This window comes from Malurus melanocephalus, unplaced genomic scaffold, assembly GCF_030028575.1.
Source record: "Malurus melanocephalus ecotype Western Australia unplaced genomic scaffold, MMel_1.1 scaffold_47, whole genome shotgun sequence".
Taxonomy (NCBI): Eukaryota; Metazoa; Chordata; class Aves; order Passeriformes; family Maluridae; genus Malurus; species Malurus melanocephalus.
In genome coordinates, this window is record NW_026623279.1 from 1,013,816 (window position 1) to 1,030,658 (window position 16,843).

The 16,843-nt window shown below is 38.4% G+C and overlaps 1 protein-coding gene across 3 annotated transcripts in view; it reads right to left on the reverse strand.

The window, feature by feature from the left end:
- TBC1D19 (TBC1 domain family member 19) overlaps positions 1–12,313 on the reverse strand; it is a 46,949-nt gene extending 34,636 nt beyond the window's left edge. For 2 of the 3 annotated variants that reach the window (XM_057365044.1, XM_057365043.1), the window contains exons 1-3: positions 12,168–12,313; positions 2,279–2,351; positions 1,445–1,490 (exon numbers count right to left, since the gene is read on the reverse strand). In XM_057365044.1, coding sequence (XP_057221027.1) covers positions 1,445–1,490; positions 2,279–2,351; positions 12,168–12,266 — 218 coding nt within the window. In that variant the 5' untranslated portion in view covers positions 12,267–12,313. Of the gene's footprint in view, positions 1–1,444; positions 1,491–2,278; positions 2,352–11,858; positions 11,919–12,167 lie in introns of those variants that run through there. The other variant, XM_057365045.1, reaches the window with a different exon arrangement.
- Between the last annotated feature and the right edge of the window lie 4,530 nt (positions 12,314–16,843).

Below are 16,843 nucleotides of genomic sequence, written 5' to 3' on the forward strand. Positions count from 1 at the left end.
AACAAATCGGGTATTTTAAAATTTATTCCCTTCCCATGATGCCATCTTTATCATTCCCAGAAACTTTCACTCTCCAAATCATTACATTTTTTCAAGAGGCAACACATTTTTTTATTAATACTTCCTTTTAAAAATCAATAGTGAACATGTACATGTCCAAACTAATTTGAACTTTGAGGTGTTGACTTAAGCAAAGTTGACTATCCAGTCACAAATTGCATTATGCCAAAATATAAAAGCTGCAACAAAAATTAAAAACTAAACCAAAACACTGATTTATCATTTAGTAGTGAAGATTATTTTTAATGAGTTTTTTCCAAACATTTTATCCAGCTTAATTTTAAATGTCTCAAATGCCTTTCAGGAAACAAAATTTACATATAGTTTTTCTAATAATTAATCTGAATTTGCTTAAATATATTCCATCAGTTCCTGTCATACATTTTTGGGAAACCCTCAACAAATTTCTTCCCATTTTTCACAATAGCCCATTCTTGTACTTGCTGCAAATTTTTTCTGGACTACTCTGTCCCAGAGTGTAGAATGGAATCAAAACTAACAGATTTCAACAATGCTGTTTCTTGGCTTTTCCACAGTGCTCATGAAATCATGGTGTTCATAGTTAATTTCAATTTTCCAGGGCTAATTTCATTATTTTGCTGCTTATTTCCGTGCATTAGCCCTAGAGACAGGTAAATATTTTTCCCTGCAAAAATATGATGAAGATGAATCCTCACTAACAGATGGAAGCATTTCACTGAATTAAGTCCCTCTACTGCTAAAGACACATTGTGCTAAACTGGTAACTCTAACAAGTTTATTTAAATTAGCACAAATAGATTTGCATACACATTTCTTATTTTATAGCTGCATTTATGGCTATATCTGTTATGAAATTCACCTTTCCACTGTGCCAGAATGAAAAGAAAAGTTATGCTTCCCAGAAGTCTAATCCAAAGTTTGCTGAACAATAATAAAAAGGAAATTTCACAAATTTTCTTGTGTTTATAACCATATCCCAAGCATGATGAGTGCTGACCCGGTAAGCCTGCAATATYTTACAGATTTTTAAAAATAATTAATACAACAAATACRTGTGATGCTGTGAAAAACTCTTCCATTAAAACTCATTTGCAGCAACTATCTCATTTACACAAGAATTGTATTAAGATCYTTGGTACCTTTGAATGTAAAGCAAAATGAAAACACTAAAGTAAGTACAAAATGTGATATTTCACTCATTCTTTAAAACGTACTTGAGTCCAATATTTTCACTAGTATGAAAAAGAAATAATGGCACTTTGAAAACAGAAATGAAGCAGGTACCCTTGCTATGACAGATCTTGCAGATTATAGTAACACACCATACAACTATATATACAAATGGATCAAAAGTAAATCATGTGAGTAGAACTCATTAAGTAAAAATATTAAATAAACTCACACATTGAGTTCACTATAAACAGCATTCTGAAGCTTCTTTTCCCAACCTGTTAAAATAGAAAAACAACCAGAAGACATCTTTAGGAATTAATACTAAATGAAACATGAATCAGATGTTGCTCYGCAGGCACTGGAGTTTTATGTCTGGTCGCAGTTCACGTCTACCTACCAGACAGACAGGAAGAGACAAAGAAATCTTAATCTAATTAAGATAGGAAAACTGCAAGTTGAAACCTGTATAAAGACTGAACATTCTTTATTTCCATCTGCTGTTCAAATAATTAAAACACGGTTTTGGTTAAAAAATTACATTCTATTCTTTCAGATCCAATAATAATTTTATTAAACCAACAATTAATATTAATAGATACAGTGTTCCTAATTATTATAAATTTTAGATCACTTTTCATTACAATCCTCACATTATAATTACATAGCCTACAACTTCCAATGCAAATTGGAAATTTAATTAAAGGTAAAATTTTCAAGAGTATCTCCATGAAAGTTAATTTCTATTTTCAGAAGTGACTGAACTCTCATTTCACTCAGAACTTAAAAAAAACCAAAAAAAACAACCAAACAGTATCTTATAAAATTATAAAAGCACTTCTTTGCATGGTAAGTTTTTCAAAATGCAGATGGAATCCAACAATATTTTCCCTTTTAATTTTCTCTATCTGGTTTAATAATCTGGAGTCACTGAATGTCTGCTTCTTGGCTACTGTCAGTGACAACACACCAAGCTGCACAAACTACTGTTTTAATCTCTTATATCACATATGTCCTCACATCAAATCTATACTATTCAAAAATGTATCAATGAAGTATTACAAACCTGAAGTCTTGAGAAAATCCTTAATATCCTCTTTTAGTGATTCCAGCTTAATTTCTGGTTTGTGTAGGCTAACCTAATATGAAAAATACATAAATAAGCATCAAGTACTGGAGAGAAATTACATTATTTAAGTTACGAAGTAAGAAATAAACATGCCTAAGGTTACACACAAAACAAACTGCTTCCTTGGGCAGTGGCTCTTGAAGCAAAAATTACAKTTAACTTTTCTCACTCAATGCCTTTTCCTTTTACATCAGTGCTAAAAGGTGTATGTGGGGAAGGAGGGAAAAGAAGGGAGTAAAATAYGGAACGAAGGCATATAAACACGTATGTTTAATAATCTAAGCAAATATCCCACATACTTAGCACAAATGCCAGACAATACACATTAAGGAATTGGTCATAAGGAGCACATGTAAAAAACTATAAGGCAGTCACTGTATTTCAACTGAAAAAATAAAACTGAAAACATTCCATAATTTCTGACTTAACCTCCCWCAGTTCATCTCTTCCAGATAAGAAATGCCATTTTCAAACAAAAAAAAAAAAAACGATTGAGCACCGAACATTCCCCACTGCAGCTGTGACTACTGGGTATACATGACCTCTTGTAATGAAATGCTCTCCACACAGGTAATTAGGAACTAACGAGCTTTACAATCTTATCATGACACTACCACACAGATGGTGCTGCAGATCTTTCAGCAACAGCAGGACCAGCTGCTACAGCATCTCCTTCTACAGCTAGACTAAGAGGAGAAAATGAATGCATCACMAAGGTCCATAAGGACAATAAGAAGACACTCAAAAATTTCTGTGAAGTGCCTTCTAATACATTTTCTCCTAAGCATGGTACACAGCAATAGCTCATTAATACCAGATAATAAAACTAAAGGTTTAGAAAACAAAGAGCAGCCCTGGCTGATAATTTGAAAATAACACCAGAAAATCTTTGTGCAACTTACTTCATAGCCATGCCAGCTCCAGGCATATGTTAGAAGCATATGGCCRTATCATCTACATAGAAATGTGAAACATCTCTTATCAAGCATCTCTTACTCAACAATATGCTGTTGGCATATTAGCTACTGATTCTATTGCAGTAAGGTATCCTGAAATAAAAAATAATCTTCCACCAACTTGTGCAGTTTGCCAGCCCTAACAGCACTGATGACAGCATGACATGCTTTAAGTCCATCACATACAACTAAAACTCCAAAATCCTATAACTTGCCTTACAGTTTATACACAGAAAGGAGTCTTTCTGCACTGGAAATTTTGGTCAAGATGAATTCACAATGCAGAATTTTCAGAAAACCTTTCCATTTTCCCTAGTTAAAAAAACAAATGGACAATAATGCAGAGACTGACAGCATCAGCACTTCTGCATTTATTTCAAGTCCCCTTGCCATTACAGGTAAGGAATGCATTTATATTTGGTTTATGGACTGCAATAGCAAAGAAACTGTAAGCATGTTTCTGAGAAAGAAAGGTCATCATAAGCACAGACTATAAGGTGTGGTGAATTGSATAACTCTCATAGCAAATGACGAACACATATTGCATTCAGCACAATGGTAAAAGCTGGGAAAGGACCATTGCTAATGTCAGGAAAACAAAGATTTTCATGGGAGTTCTTGGGCAGCTCACAAAATACCCTTTTATGTAAAAAACTCAAGGAGTATTTTATTCCTTCTGAACCTACTTCGATGGAAAATCTTATGTCCTTTTTGGACATTTGTCAGACTGCTGKTTTTTTCTGCTGAAAGGAAGTGGTTTTGTACCTCTCCCATAGGAATTTTAAATAAAGTAACAAACATCAAGCAGGRCAGATTTTGCCATTCTGTTCCTTAGAAATTTCTGTGCACCCTTTTGTAAATGTTCAACTTTGGGTTAAATATGGCTAATTCTAACCTCAAGGTCCACAGGGTGTTTACCTGTCAGGTCTGGWACACATGCTTTTTATATATGCTAAAAAATCTGCTCACAAATACAACTCCTTGACAGATGATGAATCACATAGAAAAAGAAGGATCTTGTACAATCTACCAAAAATGGGTTAATTGTCATGACACTGTAAACAGTGCAAGAAATGACAGAGGTACAATCAGAACAATATGTTAGCTCTCTGCCATTCATACACCTGTGAGCTCTTGGCTTATTAAGGAATWTCTGACAGTCCCCTACTGATAACTTTTAGGAGATTTTTTGGAGATTCCTGGAAATTAGGGAAATTGATGCAGYATATTGCATAGGGCAATAAGGAGTTCAGTCCACAAAATACTTCCCATTTTCCCTGTCAGGCCAAAAGAGCAATAGAGGTCTTTCTTGTAAGCCAATGCTCCCAATAGAGCCTGCTCCCCAGCTGCACAACATGAGATCCAATGTCTCTTCTCTATGCAGCAGAAAGGCAGTCAAAAAGGAAACAGGACAGCACATTGGGGAAAATTTTCTCCAAGAATTACATTAGTGCATCAACCTCCACCAGATACCTTCACCTCGTTGTGCCCATTTACTCAGTCAAGTTCAATTTCATTATTCCTAGCCCTGCTGTAGCTGCAGCCAATATTCCTTGGCTAATCCATAATTTATCAAAACATCTACCTCAAGCATATTTCCTGTGTTCTTTTTCTTCTCTTGGCTGAAAAAAAGCCCTACGAGACAAATTTTCATATAAGAAATGTGAAAGTCCCCCCAAAAAATTATGGGGTCACTTTTGTCTCCACTTTTGCCAATTCAGGATTCAACTCGAAAAGCCTCCTCCCATTTATACTTTCCCTTTTGTTTACTTCTGTACTACGATCGATAATTTTTTAAGTGCTAAGCAGAACAAGAGAGCCACAAAAACTGTTAGGAACTCATTGCCCACTGGATTGCTGATCAGTTTTCAAATCAGAAGTTAGATATCTGAAAGGAGAATGTGGCAAACGGTCCAGCCAGCAGGTGCAGGCGGCTCTAACAGAGACCACCCTCTAGCTCTGTGTAACAAGGAAAAATACTGATTTTGGTAAGTGAAAGGAACACTCTTCAGAACTGTTTTGCTGTAATTTAACAGTATGGTCCCTCTCTGGAATTTATATGGGTGTTTATGGGAACTAAATTGAGGAATCAACGGGACTTAGCAGAGTTGATGCTCCAAAACTACTAGCCCAGGTCTCACACATAATCTGGTTTTTCCTTTGGATTAACTGATTTAACTAATTTCTGTGTTGTACTGTGTTGCAAAACACATCTAGGTGTTTATATTTTAGGGAGGGTTGGTTCGTTTTAAACTGCTTCGTACAACATACTGACTTAGTCTCATTGGCATTTTCATACCCTGTGATTTTTTGGTTGAATGAAAAATATGTTGACAAAATTTTATTTATATAAAAAGCATTATGACAAATTTACACAGATAAAAATGCATGGCTAAGATTTATTGGAGAAAAAAACCCACATTGATGAGACCTAAACTCATGAACTGAATTAATTTCCTGCATGATAAAAAATGTGGCAAACCCCTAGGTAGAACTAGCAATTTCAATATAYACATCTTGATGAAAGAGTGTCTTACTTCTATAAGAAAAATAATATCTGTTACTATAGGAAGACTATAACAAGCAAGGCAATATTAAGTGTGCAATATAGGGGAATAATCCATGAAGGCAAAGGGTGACAGCTAGAACAGGGATGAAGTCAAATATTCAGAGGCTGATTCAGGCCAACACAGAGCCCTGAAAGAAAATATGGATAAAAGTAACACATTTCAACAAGAAGTAACAAATTATTCTTAATAAATGTTAAAAATAAATGTTAATGCCTAGTCTTTCCCTGTCAAACTAGCATTGTGCATTTTCTTATGGATAGGGCACCAAGGTCCAGGTGTTGAATATCTATGTTTTTCTACAGTCTTGGTCAACTTCTTGCAAATCAAGACCSATCTGTCTCTTGCACATTCCTCATAAAACAAGATATCATTACAACATTCCTTGGCACACTCCATTCTTCAGCCATTCAAAACAGTAGGATAGTTTGGAGACTTTCAAAATTTTGCCAAATTTGCTGGTGGCTAAGGCAGCACTAGCAATCTTGTGYGTACATCTTTGCCTCTGATTTCAGCAAGGTATCCTGCTGAGATCTGGGCAGTCACCATGGTAAACGATACTCTGAATGTACACTCTCTGTACCTAGATGTCAAGATGGAAGAAAATCCAGACACTCAACAATGATGTGTCTGAAAGCAAGAAAAAGGATAACACAACAGAAAAATAAAAACGTTGGTGGAAATAGTATGATTCACAGAGCAACTTGACACAGAGMTCGACCTATTTGCAGATTAGCATCTAAATTTGAAAATGGCATTTAGTCATCATGACTGGAGCAGCATTGATCACGTAAGAGGGAAGATGATCCACCAAACACAGCCCTCAAAGAAGTATAAGAAAATAGCAAGAGGACCAGCAACATACTACAACGAAGAGGCTTGACAGAACAAAGTGTTCCAGCATAACTCCTGTGTTARACTATTTCTTTTCTCAACAATAATAAACACTGCAGAGAAGTGATCCAACTATACTGAAATGTGGAACTGCATCAGGTGAACACATATTTTTATCCTGCTGCAAACAGTTCTGCAAATAACTTTCACAATCTAAATATTTTTACAGGCTATCAACCGTAATTTCCCTTCAAAGCCTTTTCTGTTTAGATAAACATGTACCCTCTCAAAGCATTTATTACTGTTCATTATGATTTTGCACWAGTGCACAATGTTTTTTTGTTTTTATGGCTATTATTTCCCAAATTACAATAATGCACAATGCCCAAATATAATCCATTTTTAGAAGAAGTAAATTCAATGAAAGCTAATAAATATTCATCTCTCCTTATGTACTCCATTCTGCCATAACTGGACCTTTTCAGGATGAAACTGACTTGGTTAAAAACACTCCAAGCACAACCAGAACAATTTCAACATAAATGCTTACTAAAAACTTAAAACCCTGCAACTTTAAGSGAGAGGTTTTGGGTTTGGTTTATACATTTCTGTAACCGAAAGAASAATCATTCTGAGCCTAACTAAATAAATTCCAGTAGGTGTCAGGAATTTGACAATTTTCCATGTATTTCTACACAAACTACACTAAGGGAAAAAGTAYTGTGAACTTTCTTATGCAAGTAAAAATAACCTAGCAGATACAGAGAGCTTCCATCAGCCTCATATAGGAGTAAACAGCTTCAAGTGTTATGCTGTGCTACAAGGTATGAGGGCATAGCCTAATGATGTAATTTTAATGTTTCATAAATTTTCTTGGTTTTATCTGAATATAAAATTTTATATTCAAATAAATTACACACACAAGAAAAAGCACAGAACCTACATTACAAAAAATGTACTATTTTGTCAATCAAGCTTCCRCTGTTTCTGAACTCCATAATCTGATCAACATATACTCAACTGCATTCAATTTAAAATTCACTGTAATGCAATATTACTGCTGAACCACTCAAAACAAAGGTACAAGCTCTATCAGCAGGGATAGTAAGTCCTTTGTTAAATATAATGCAGGAAAATGARCCATTAATTCTCTATGATGACTCCTAAACCTAGATTTGTTTGCTAATTTTTATTAAATAAATGCTATATTGCACAGAAACATTCTCCTCCTTAATCTGATCTTTTAAGTTGAGATTGGCATCAATTTCTTTTATTTTTTAACTTGGGAAAGAAGTAATGAAAACAATATACTAAGATATCTTGCAAACCATTCACTCCACATAAATTATTCTAAGCTTATTTCCCTATGCTCTCTTTAGAAGCACAGTCAGGCATTACTTCAGCTCCAATGTTCTTAGCACTCCCAAAGCAAGTCCTCTCCTCCTTGGCCCCATCTGAAGGCCTGCAAAGACCCTTGCCTCTCACTTTAACCAATATTGTCTTTAAACCCTTCTGGTTCTATCCCAGGTCTGCTCAGAGAATGATGGCAGATCCCCCTCCTCTGGACAGTGCTTCTGATCATGACATCTCCTCTCCACCCTTCTTCATACCTTCAGGAATCTCCTACAGTCTACTCTCACTCCCAAACTTAATTGCTACAATGGGATGGGATAGGGTATCAGGGCTGAATCTAACTCTTACTTTACCCCTTTTAGCCTACTTAAACAGCCCTTACTGTGCTTTTTTACAAATGCCCCTTCAGGTTGTTCCTCTTCAGACACATCCACCAGAAACAGATCTGAGAACCCCTACACAGGCAATGCCTGGGGGACTCCTTCCACTGTGAGTCTCTCCTGTTCCATTGAAAATGTAATTTAGAACATCTATCTTTAATTTTACTGTCAACTCCTGTTTTAGAAACATTTTTTAGGAATAAACTATGGAAGCTTTTTTTCGTTGGTTGGTTTGTTGTTTTTTTTTTTTTTTTTACTTTACTTGTCATTTGCCCCTGGTCACTAGAGGTTCTGGGCAACTCTCAGACTGATTTCTATTAGAGGTTTGCATGGGACAAAAATTAAGATTGATTAATCTTAAATTATTAATAAAACTCAAGTTCCCTCAATCATTATGAGAAACAAAGTTTCTGAATTGTCTGCAAATAAAAATGTGCTAAAAAGGTAGCACTTTTTTCATGTCTCTGAATAGTTTCATTTTTATTGTCAGTTCACTGACATAGATTTTCCCCAAAACCAGAATTCTGGCAAGATTTCACAAAATAATTCATTTTAAAACTGCATTTTGTCCTTGAATATGCCCATGTCTTAGTTTTTCTAACCACTTCTAATCTCTACCTTAAAAACACCTACAATTCAGAAAGGGAAGACAAAAATTAAGATAAAAACAAACAAATTTGATTATAAACTTGCACAGTGAAGTTGTGCCCAGAAAATGAGATATCTCCTCTGTTATTCCACTAGCTCCAGCAGCAATTCCACCCAGTGAAAACATACTAATATGTTGTCTCTCTGTAACTGTTACTCTTTTCTTTCAAACACACTACAAAACACGTTCAGAAGAAATTCCAAAGCAAATGATAGACACAATAACACTATTTCCTGCATTAATCTCTCTTATTAAGTACAGTAACATTATCAAAACTCAACCTACAARAAACAACCCAACATTTATTTATTTTTTTCTTCATCACTTACAAGCATGTGACACCACCTCTCCTTCAATCCTTGAGATAAAAATGTGATTATCGTGGTATCCCCAGAGGTCAAGCTGTGACAGCAAATCATTTGATGCCCATGCCAAAGTTATTTCAAAGAGATTGTGTATCACAGCCTTTGACACTAGCTCAGGCTCCCAGTGACAGCCAAGCAAAGCACTGGTTTGATCAGTTCATAACCACAGGGCTACTCTATCACCTCTCACAAATAATGTCAGAATACTGTGTTTTCCCCAAAATGAAACCATTCATTCTGAGCTCTCCATTCTAGACAAGAAGAGACTAATTTACAAAACGTAATTTTTGTAAACAGTTAAAATAGTGTTTGTAATATTATAATGGACCTTACAATCTATTCTGACTCTCATATTTTCAGAGACAGTAAATATTTTTGAGGAACAAATATCAGCAACATCATTTTCTATGCTAAGGGATGAAGAAAATTTGTGAAATATAACTGCAGTWTAATCTTGACCCACAACACAAACAAGTTGTTTGGATGCACTGATTCAAAAGACTTGTCAAAATACAGTGTGCATCTCCCAAAATAGCTTAAAATCCCCTAAAAGGGGATCACCCCTCAAAACCACAACTGGTGCAGACCAAAATCAAACCTGGCGCATTGTTCACCATCAGACAAAAAAAAACCCATCATATCCTACCAACAAACAGGAGTTTGGGTGGGATGCACRGCAACAGCTAAGATTTCATAATTGAAAATGCAATCCAGCAATACCCCGCATAATGGGAGGAAAATCAAGCATTACTTTAATGTAGAGCAAAGCAAAATTCAGAAACCTTCAGAATTCTGTACAGCTGCAAAAGGATGGGCACAAGAAAAGCCGCTGAGTGAAGGGCCCTTGCAACTGCTCAGTATTGCACTGACATGACTATCCAAGCATTATAAATATAACAAGTCTTCCGTACATGAAAGAACATAAGTGCATGTAAGGCCAATAAAAAAACCTTCTATATCAAGAACACACAGATTCCTGACAAACACAGTGTACATTTAGTCCCTACTAATTTAAACTATGATCTCTAAGAGATAATTAATTTGACTGAGAAGTCCCATTGTTGATGTATCTATAAACTTTCAGATCACTACACTGAACTATACCTCTGATTTAACCTTCTATTACAAATCCCTCAAACACAGCTCTAAGAATCAACTTGAATATTTGTTGCCCTGTTTCTTTTCTTTCCCCTTAGCACTTCATATGACTAGAATGATCATCTGACCTATATAAACACTTCTTTCGTCTTCTCCAAGAAATCTGTAAAACAGTACTCTGCCAAGCCATGATAACCAATCTGCTCTCGAGTCCAGCAGGGATTTAGSCACCTCACTGTCCTTTCAGACCCCAAACACAACCATGGGAGAGCACTGCTCAGGTCCTTGGTGTCCACCTGGACAAAATGGGTCCATGAAACAGCCACTCAGCTTCTAAACACCYTGCCAAGTCCTGAAGACACCAAGCTTCTTCCTAGCTCAAAAAACCCCACGCAAAGTAYCAAATGACTGTGGAATCATGCCCCGCCAGAGACAGGGATAAAAGCATGCACGCACAAGGGAGTCATACAGGTTTGTTGTAAGCAGTAACAGAGTTGTTAAAAGAGGGCCCTGTTCACTGCCTGTTTTGAGGACAAGGTCTGACTCTCCACTCCTCGTGTAAGGCTATTTAGGACACTCATTTTCTCAACATTTAGCAGAACCCAGCCGATCATCTCCTCCGTAATTCCAGCCCCCTTCAAGTCACGCACATTTGCTTACTCAAATATTTAGAAAGCCCTGTCAACAGAAGCAAAGCAGACACAAATTTATAAAAGCATTTAGAGACCAAATCAGCAAATTTAGATTAAAAAAAAACAAACAAACAAAAAAAAAAACCGACAAAAGACAGGCAGTCATGCCACTCACTATGGAAAGCTTTACGGACATTCAAAGAGGAAAAGCATGTTTCATTTAAAGACACAACAGAACTGATGGACAATGGACATTGTAGCCTAGGAAAAAAAAAAAAAAACCAACGTGTATAATTTTAAATAATGTTTTTAAAAAACCCAAACCCAAACCCAAGATTTTATAAAACCCAACCCAAAATATTTCAGTAAAGCACAATATTCGTTACAGCACCATGACTATTATGATCATGAAAATTGATGCAATTTTAATCTGAAACATCCTAAATTAAATTCAGCTGAAATATGAAAATCTGGCTTCAAGTGCAGATACGTTATTAAATACAAAAAAAAAAAGCAACTGTTTTCTCAGCTACTAAAATGTACTTCCACGAGTGTTTTTTCATTTATTTTCACTTCCTTTCACCAAATCCTCATTTTCTCAGGAGCACTAGGGGAGCGGGGGAGGAAGGGTGGAATTTAAAGCTTTCCAAATTAAAGATTAAAAAAGCAATTCGTTTCAGGACCTATATTTGAAGCACTGAGATTTCAGACGGATAGTCTTCATCTTCACTGCGAAATCCTTGGGTCCCAAGGGGAGACACAATAAACACAGCTCTAGCAACCAAACACATTGCTCTCTGGCCCCGCCGAGGAGGGAGAGGAGGGAGAGAAGGAGGAAAAGCGGGAGGGGATGAGTGGTGCGGGGAGGCCCCGGAGCCCCAGCCCAAGCGGAGGCCACACAGCCCGGGGATGACGGCCGGGAACAAAGCACCGGGGAGGGGCAGCGGGRAAGGGAGGCGTGCGTGGGGGCACAGCGGCAGGTCAGGGCTCACCCGGGCCTGTCGCTCCAGCTGTGAGTGGAGGCTGGAGCCCTGCAGCCGCTGCACGACCCTGGCGATGGTGAGGGACAGCCCGCGCTCCGGGTCCAGCATCGCGGCCCCCGCCTGCCCGGGCCGCCCGGGCCGCCTTCGCCGCTGCACCGCCGCGTTACCCGGCAACGGCGGCAGCGAGCGCCACCGCGGCTGCGTCCGGCCGGGAAAAGGCGCCGCACTGAAAGGTTCCGCGGCGCCGCCGCCCCGCCCTGAGGGGGAGGGAAGCCCCCAAGAGTCGYAAACGCTCTCGGTCGAAAGGAGCGGCAAAAGTCAGAGGGTCCGCAAACAATCAGAACGTTTTATTAGAAAAGTACTGGAAATTGTTATGTCCTGACCTACTATATAAGCACAGARAGAAAGAAAGAACGAAAGGAAGAGAACGAGACGCCCAGTGCTGCTTCCAGCGTATGGATTCAGCTGCTGGGGTGACCAGCGTCCGGGGGGGATAAAAAACCTTTTTATGCGCAGGTTCCTCCACCCCGAGTACAAGTTTCTGTGAGCTTCTTGAGGGATCCAAGTCGGCCCGTACTGGTGCGAGTTGTGTTTTCCCCTTGTTTGCTCAGCAGGGTGAGGGAGGCATTGGCTCAGGCTCGGTGCCGGGAGCCGCCGCAGTCCCCATTAGGGCAGAGCAGGTGTGTGGCACCATGTGAACCTCTCCGCATGAAGGAACCTCAATCTATGTAGCCCTTCTGGGAAAATCTATTCCTATGTGAATCACTAACAGAACCGTGTAATAAAATTTTTGGTGAATAAATTTAATTTACTAAATCAAAATACTCATTTTAAAAGTCCCAKAGCGATTAGCAAATAAGCTAAGAGAGGAGGCAACATGGAAAAGCTGATCACTGACCRCCAAAGCCAAGCATTAGTATGCATTTTCAACTCTGAGGATCAGTTCTGTAAAACAAAGAATGTTTCAAGATTCTGAAACATCAGGAGTAACTTTTTTACTGTTAGGAGTAACAGAGAAAATGACAGTTCTCATCAGTTTTGTCAACAGAAAAAACAACTAGATATAATAAGTATGAATATGTACCTGAATTTATTTGTCTGCTACCAGTTCTGATTTATCTGTGAGCATTTCTGGATAAAATGCAGTTTAAAGAAGAATAATAATAGAAGAAAGTTCTTTAATGGACTGTAGGGAAACCTGAAGAAGTCGCTTATGCTAATCAAAATACTGAGTAGAGGTCACTTCTCAGTTTACAGAGAGCATGGGGAGATCAAGGGCCCGGTTGTCTACTAATGCATTGAATGTCTGTTCTGATTTACATCAAGTTTTCTTTAAGTTCTTTTCTTRCATACATGTATGAAGTTAGGGACAACAGTGAGCACGTTTTCTTTTCTCTGTGTATTGCAAGAGTTAGTAAAATTTTTGTCTACATTCCAAACTGAATAAACATATAAGTGTAATAGTTTTTTGTGCTAGTTCATAAAAAATTCTAGAAAATACTCTCATGCAGAGAGTACCTCTCCTCATTTTGGTTTGTTTGTTTTGTTGGTTATTTTTTTAAGAAATTGATGAAGATAATTTTTTTTTTTGTGGGAGGAGCTTCACCTGCTAAGAAAAGCACATGCAGAAAAYGACCCTGACCATAAGCTCTGTGAGTCCATAGCTGAAGTCCAGAGTTTTACATTGCAACTGCAAGAGAGAGAAAGCTCTCCCTCCTTGTCTGGCACAGTCCTCAGCAGCAATTTCCTTTCCAGTTTATGAGAGAACATGWGGACTGCCACAGGGATGGCAATCCTACATTGTCTTTGATGAGCATGTTATTTGTCAGAGCTGCTTGAYATGTGAGGACTCACAGGTTGGGTAYKTTCYTACTGCTGGCACAAYGCGGTCTCTGACTGTTTTCCATGCTGTCATCTGCAGGTGCCACATTCGGCCACACGGCAGGTCATGGGGTGGGACAGCAGCCACAACACCTGCTGACTAGAAATGTGTGTTCCCCTGCTACTGGGGAATATGGGGAAATGATTCATCGGGTGAGTTTCATGTGTAATGCATAAGACTTTGCAGGCCTGCAAAAGCCATCCTGATCTCTATAGGTCAAGAAAACAGGACAAAAATCTAATGTCACCTGCAGATGAGTAATTTTCTGCAGTTGACCACCTCTGCTCCAAGGTGCACATCTGCTTATGCACATCTGTCACTCTTCATTCCCTGTTTATTTGGCTATTTCCAATCTGTTTTCCTTCCACTGCATTTCCCTTTGGTCAGTTACATCTCCTGTAGGGGTGGGAAAACTTACTTCTTGTAAATGCCAATCGGAGCTAAAAAGAAGGGCAATATAAAGAGATAATTTACAGAATATTACTGGGGGCTGTTAACAGCTTCTTTTGTATCCCTACCATATCTAGTTAAGAAATCTCATGCTTAAGTGYGTGCTTCTTTTTTGTTTCCTTACAAGGAGTGTACTGCATAGCAGCTTGAGAAATACAGGGTCATTGTTAAAAAATATCACTTAAGTAAYGGGCACTGGCAGAAATCCCAACTAGTGCTTTAGTCTGATATCACTCTACTGGTTTAACTTGGTTGGTGTGATAAGTTTTGGACAATTACAGCTTTTTCATCATGATTTACTTTTAAATGACAAGTAAGCAACTGCAGTACACTYAGTAGAGAGTGGTTTTATGATCTCCAGTGCCACATACCAGAGGTGATTGGCTTTATCAGGAGGTCTGGTGTGGATGTCACAGTTTCTCTGTTTTGGGTTGTTGGCCTTTCCCTCTCATTGTCTCAGTTTTACACCCTTGAACACTAATTCTCTTCCCCTTTCTATTCCTCCTCCATTTGCAGCTGCAGTGTTCTACAGTGTTATACCTTTGTTTACTGTGTTTTGTGTCAAGTTACTTCACTTAGCTGTACTCGATTCTGGTATCCCAAGTGTCTTTTATTAATCTGCCACGGCAGGTCTGGAAAGCATCAAAAATTTGGCAATGGAAATTAAAAATTACATAGTCATCTTGGCTTTTTCCATGTATTATGYTAGTTGACCTCATATCAAACAGGGCTGCCTGCAGGAATCACCAAACGAGGCAGTGGTGCTGGATGACAGATAAAGGATGAGGGAAGTCAACAAAATCCCAGCAAGGCCAATAAAATCCCAACAGTCCCAATCACAAAATCCCAGCGATCAACCAAATCCTGACACTTGCAGTCAACTGCTCACAGGACACTTCCCTGTTGCAATTCACCACGCTGCCCTGGTCCCACATTCACCTTTCTGCTGCTGCAAGACATGCCAAGTCATGGAGTCTCCATCCTCCYAGGGCTGCTTTCTCTGCAGGGGGCCTGGAGTGGGAACAGTGCCCCCTTATCTGTGCTGAGGGTGGGTGTCTTCATGCACTCAGTGCTGGCAATAAAAAGGAACGGGGCATGGTGTGGAACAGGGGTAAGCATGCAATATTGGGATTTACTGCTGTAGGTGAGCCTTTCCTTTGTATCCTGAGTGCCAAGGGAGTTACTGCTATTCAGGAACAGCTGCATACTGCATTCAGCCTGATAATATATGTCATAAATGTTGTGTCGATCTGTACGTTATTCCCTGTTTTTTGTGCTACATGAGATGCTACCAGGAGGATGACAGCATGGGCAAACCCTAGGGGCAGTCTGGGTCAGGTGCATGTCCCAGATCTGATCTGTGTCCCAGATCAGCCAAGTGCCACAGAAACCCAGGTTAAAAAAAACAACAAACCAACAAACAAACAAACAGGAAATCAAAACCAAATCAAAACCAAAAAACAACAACAACCCAACCCAACAACTTTCTGTTTCCTACCAACACAAAGGGATGAGACATTAGAGGAAAAAAACCCAACAAACTCAAACAAAAGCCACACACCCCCTCCCTTAGCCCCCAAACGCTCCAAATCTCCCTTTCTTCAGACAKGGTACTTTTATCCCCTCTCAGGTAAACTGGATTTTTTATGTAGTTGGTTAGTGTTTTTTTTCATCTAAAGAGCTGCTCCTGTCCAAAACTTCATTTCTTCTTTCTCCACTTGGAACCATTTTAATTCATGAGGGTTTAAAATCCATAATCCCAATCTCCATTTCAAGATATTAGCAGAACTTCACCTGTGAACTAAAGTGCCAAGTTCCAATACATTTCTCATCCAAGCAGATTCTTGCAGAGAACATCATATTCAGTCTTTTATTCGGTGTGGTCACTTTTTATATTAGACAAATGTATATTAAACTTTAATCTCTATTATGGGYCAATCTTGCCAACTCCCCTTTATAATATCCACTGGTTTCCTTGTGCAGTCAGAACCATGATAAATTGTTTGGAGCTGATAACAGAGGTATGACAAAAGAAGAAAGTTCTGTCAGTGACTCACCCTTCTGATTTTCAAACTTTATTCAAATTACTGTCCAAAAAGTGACACTGTGTATTTTGACAAGTTTCAATACTTTCTTTAAAATAATCAGTTCCCGTGGAGTAATGAGATTTTTTTCCCCCCCCTAATAACACTGATGCAATCTGAAGAATGTGGGAWGCTTAAATGATGTATCTTCACTTATCAGGACAGAAAACATCTCTTGTTGCAGACTGTTGTTCTTTATGAGAAGTAATATATTTTCTCTAACATGTGGCTGAACTTGAGAGCTAGATTTTGACTACCAGTGACGTCAA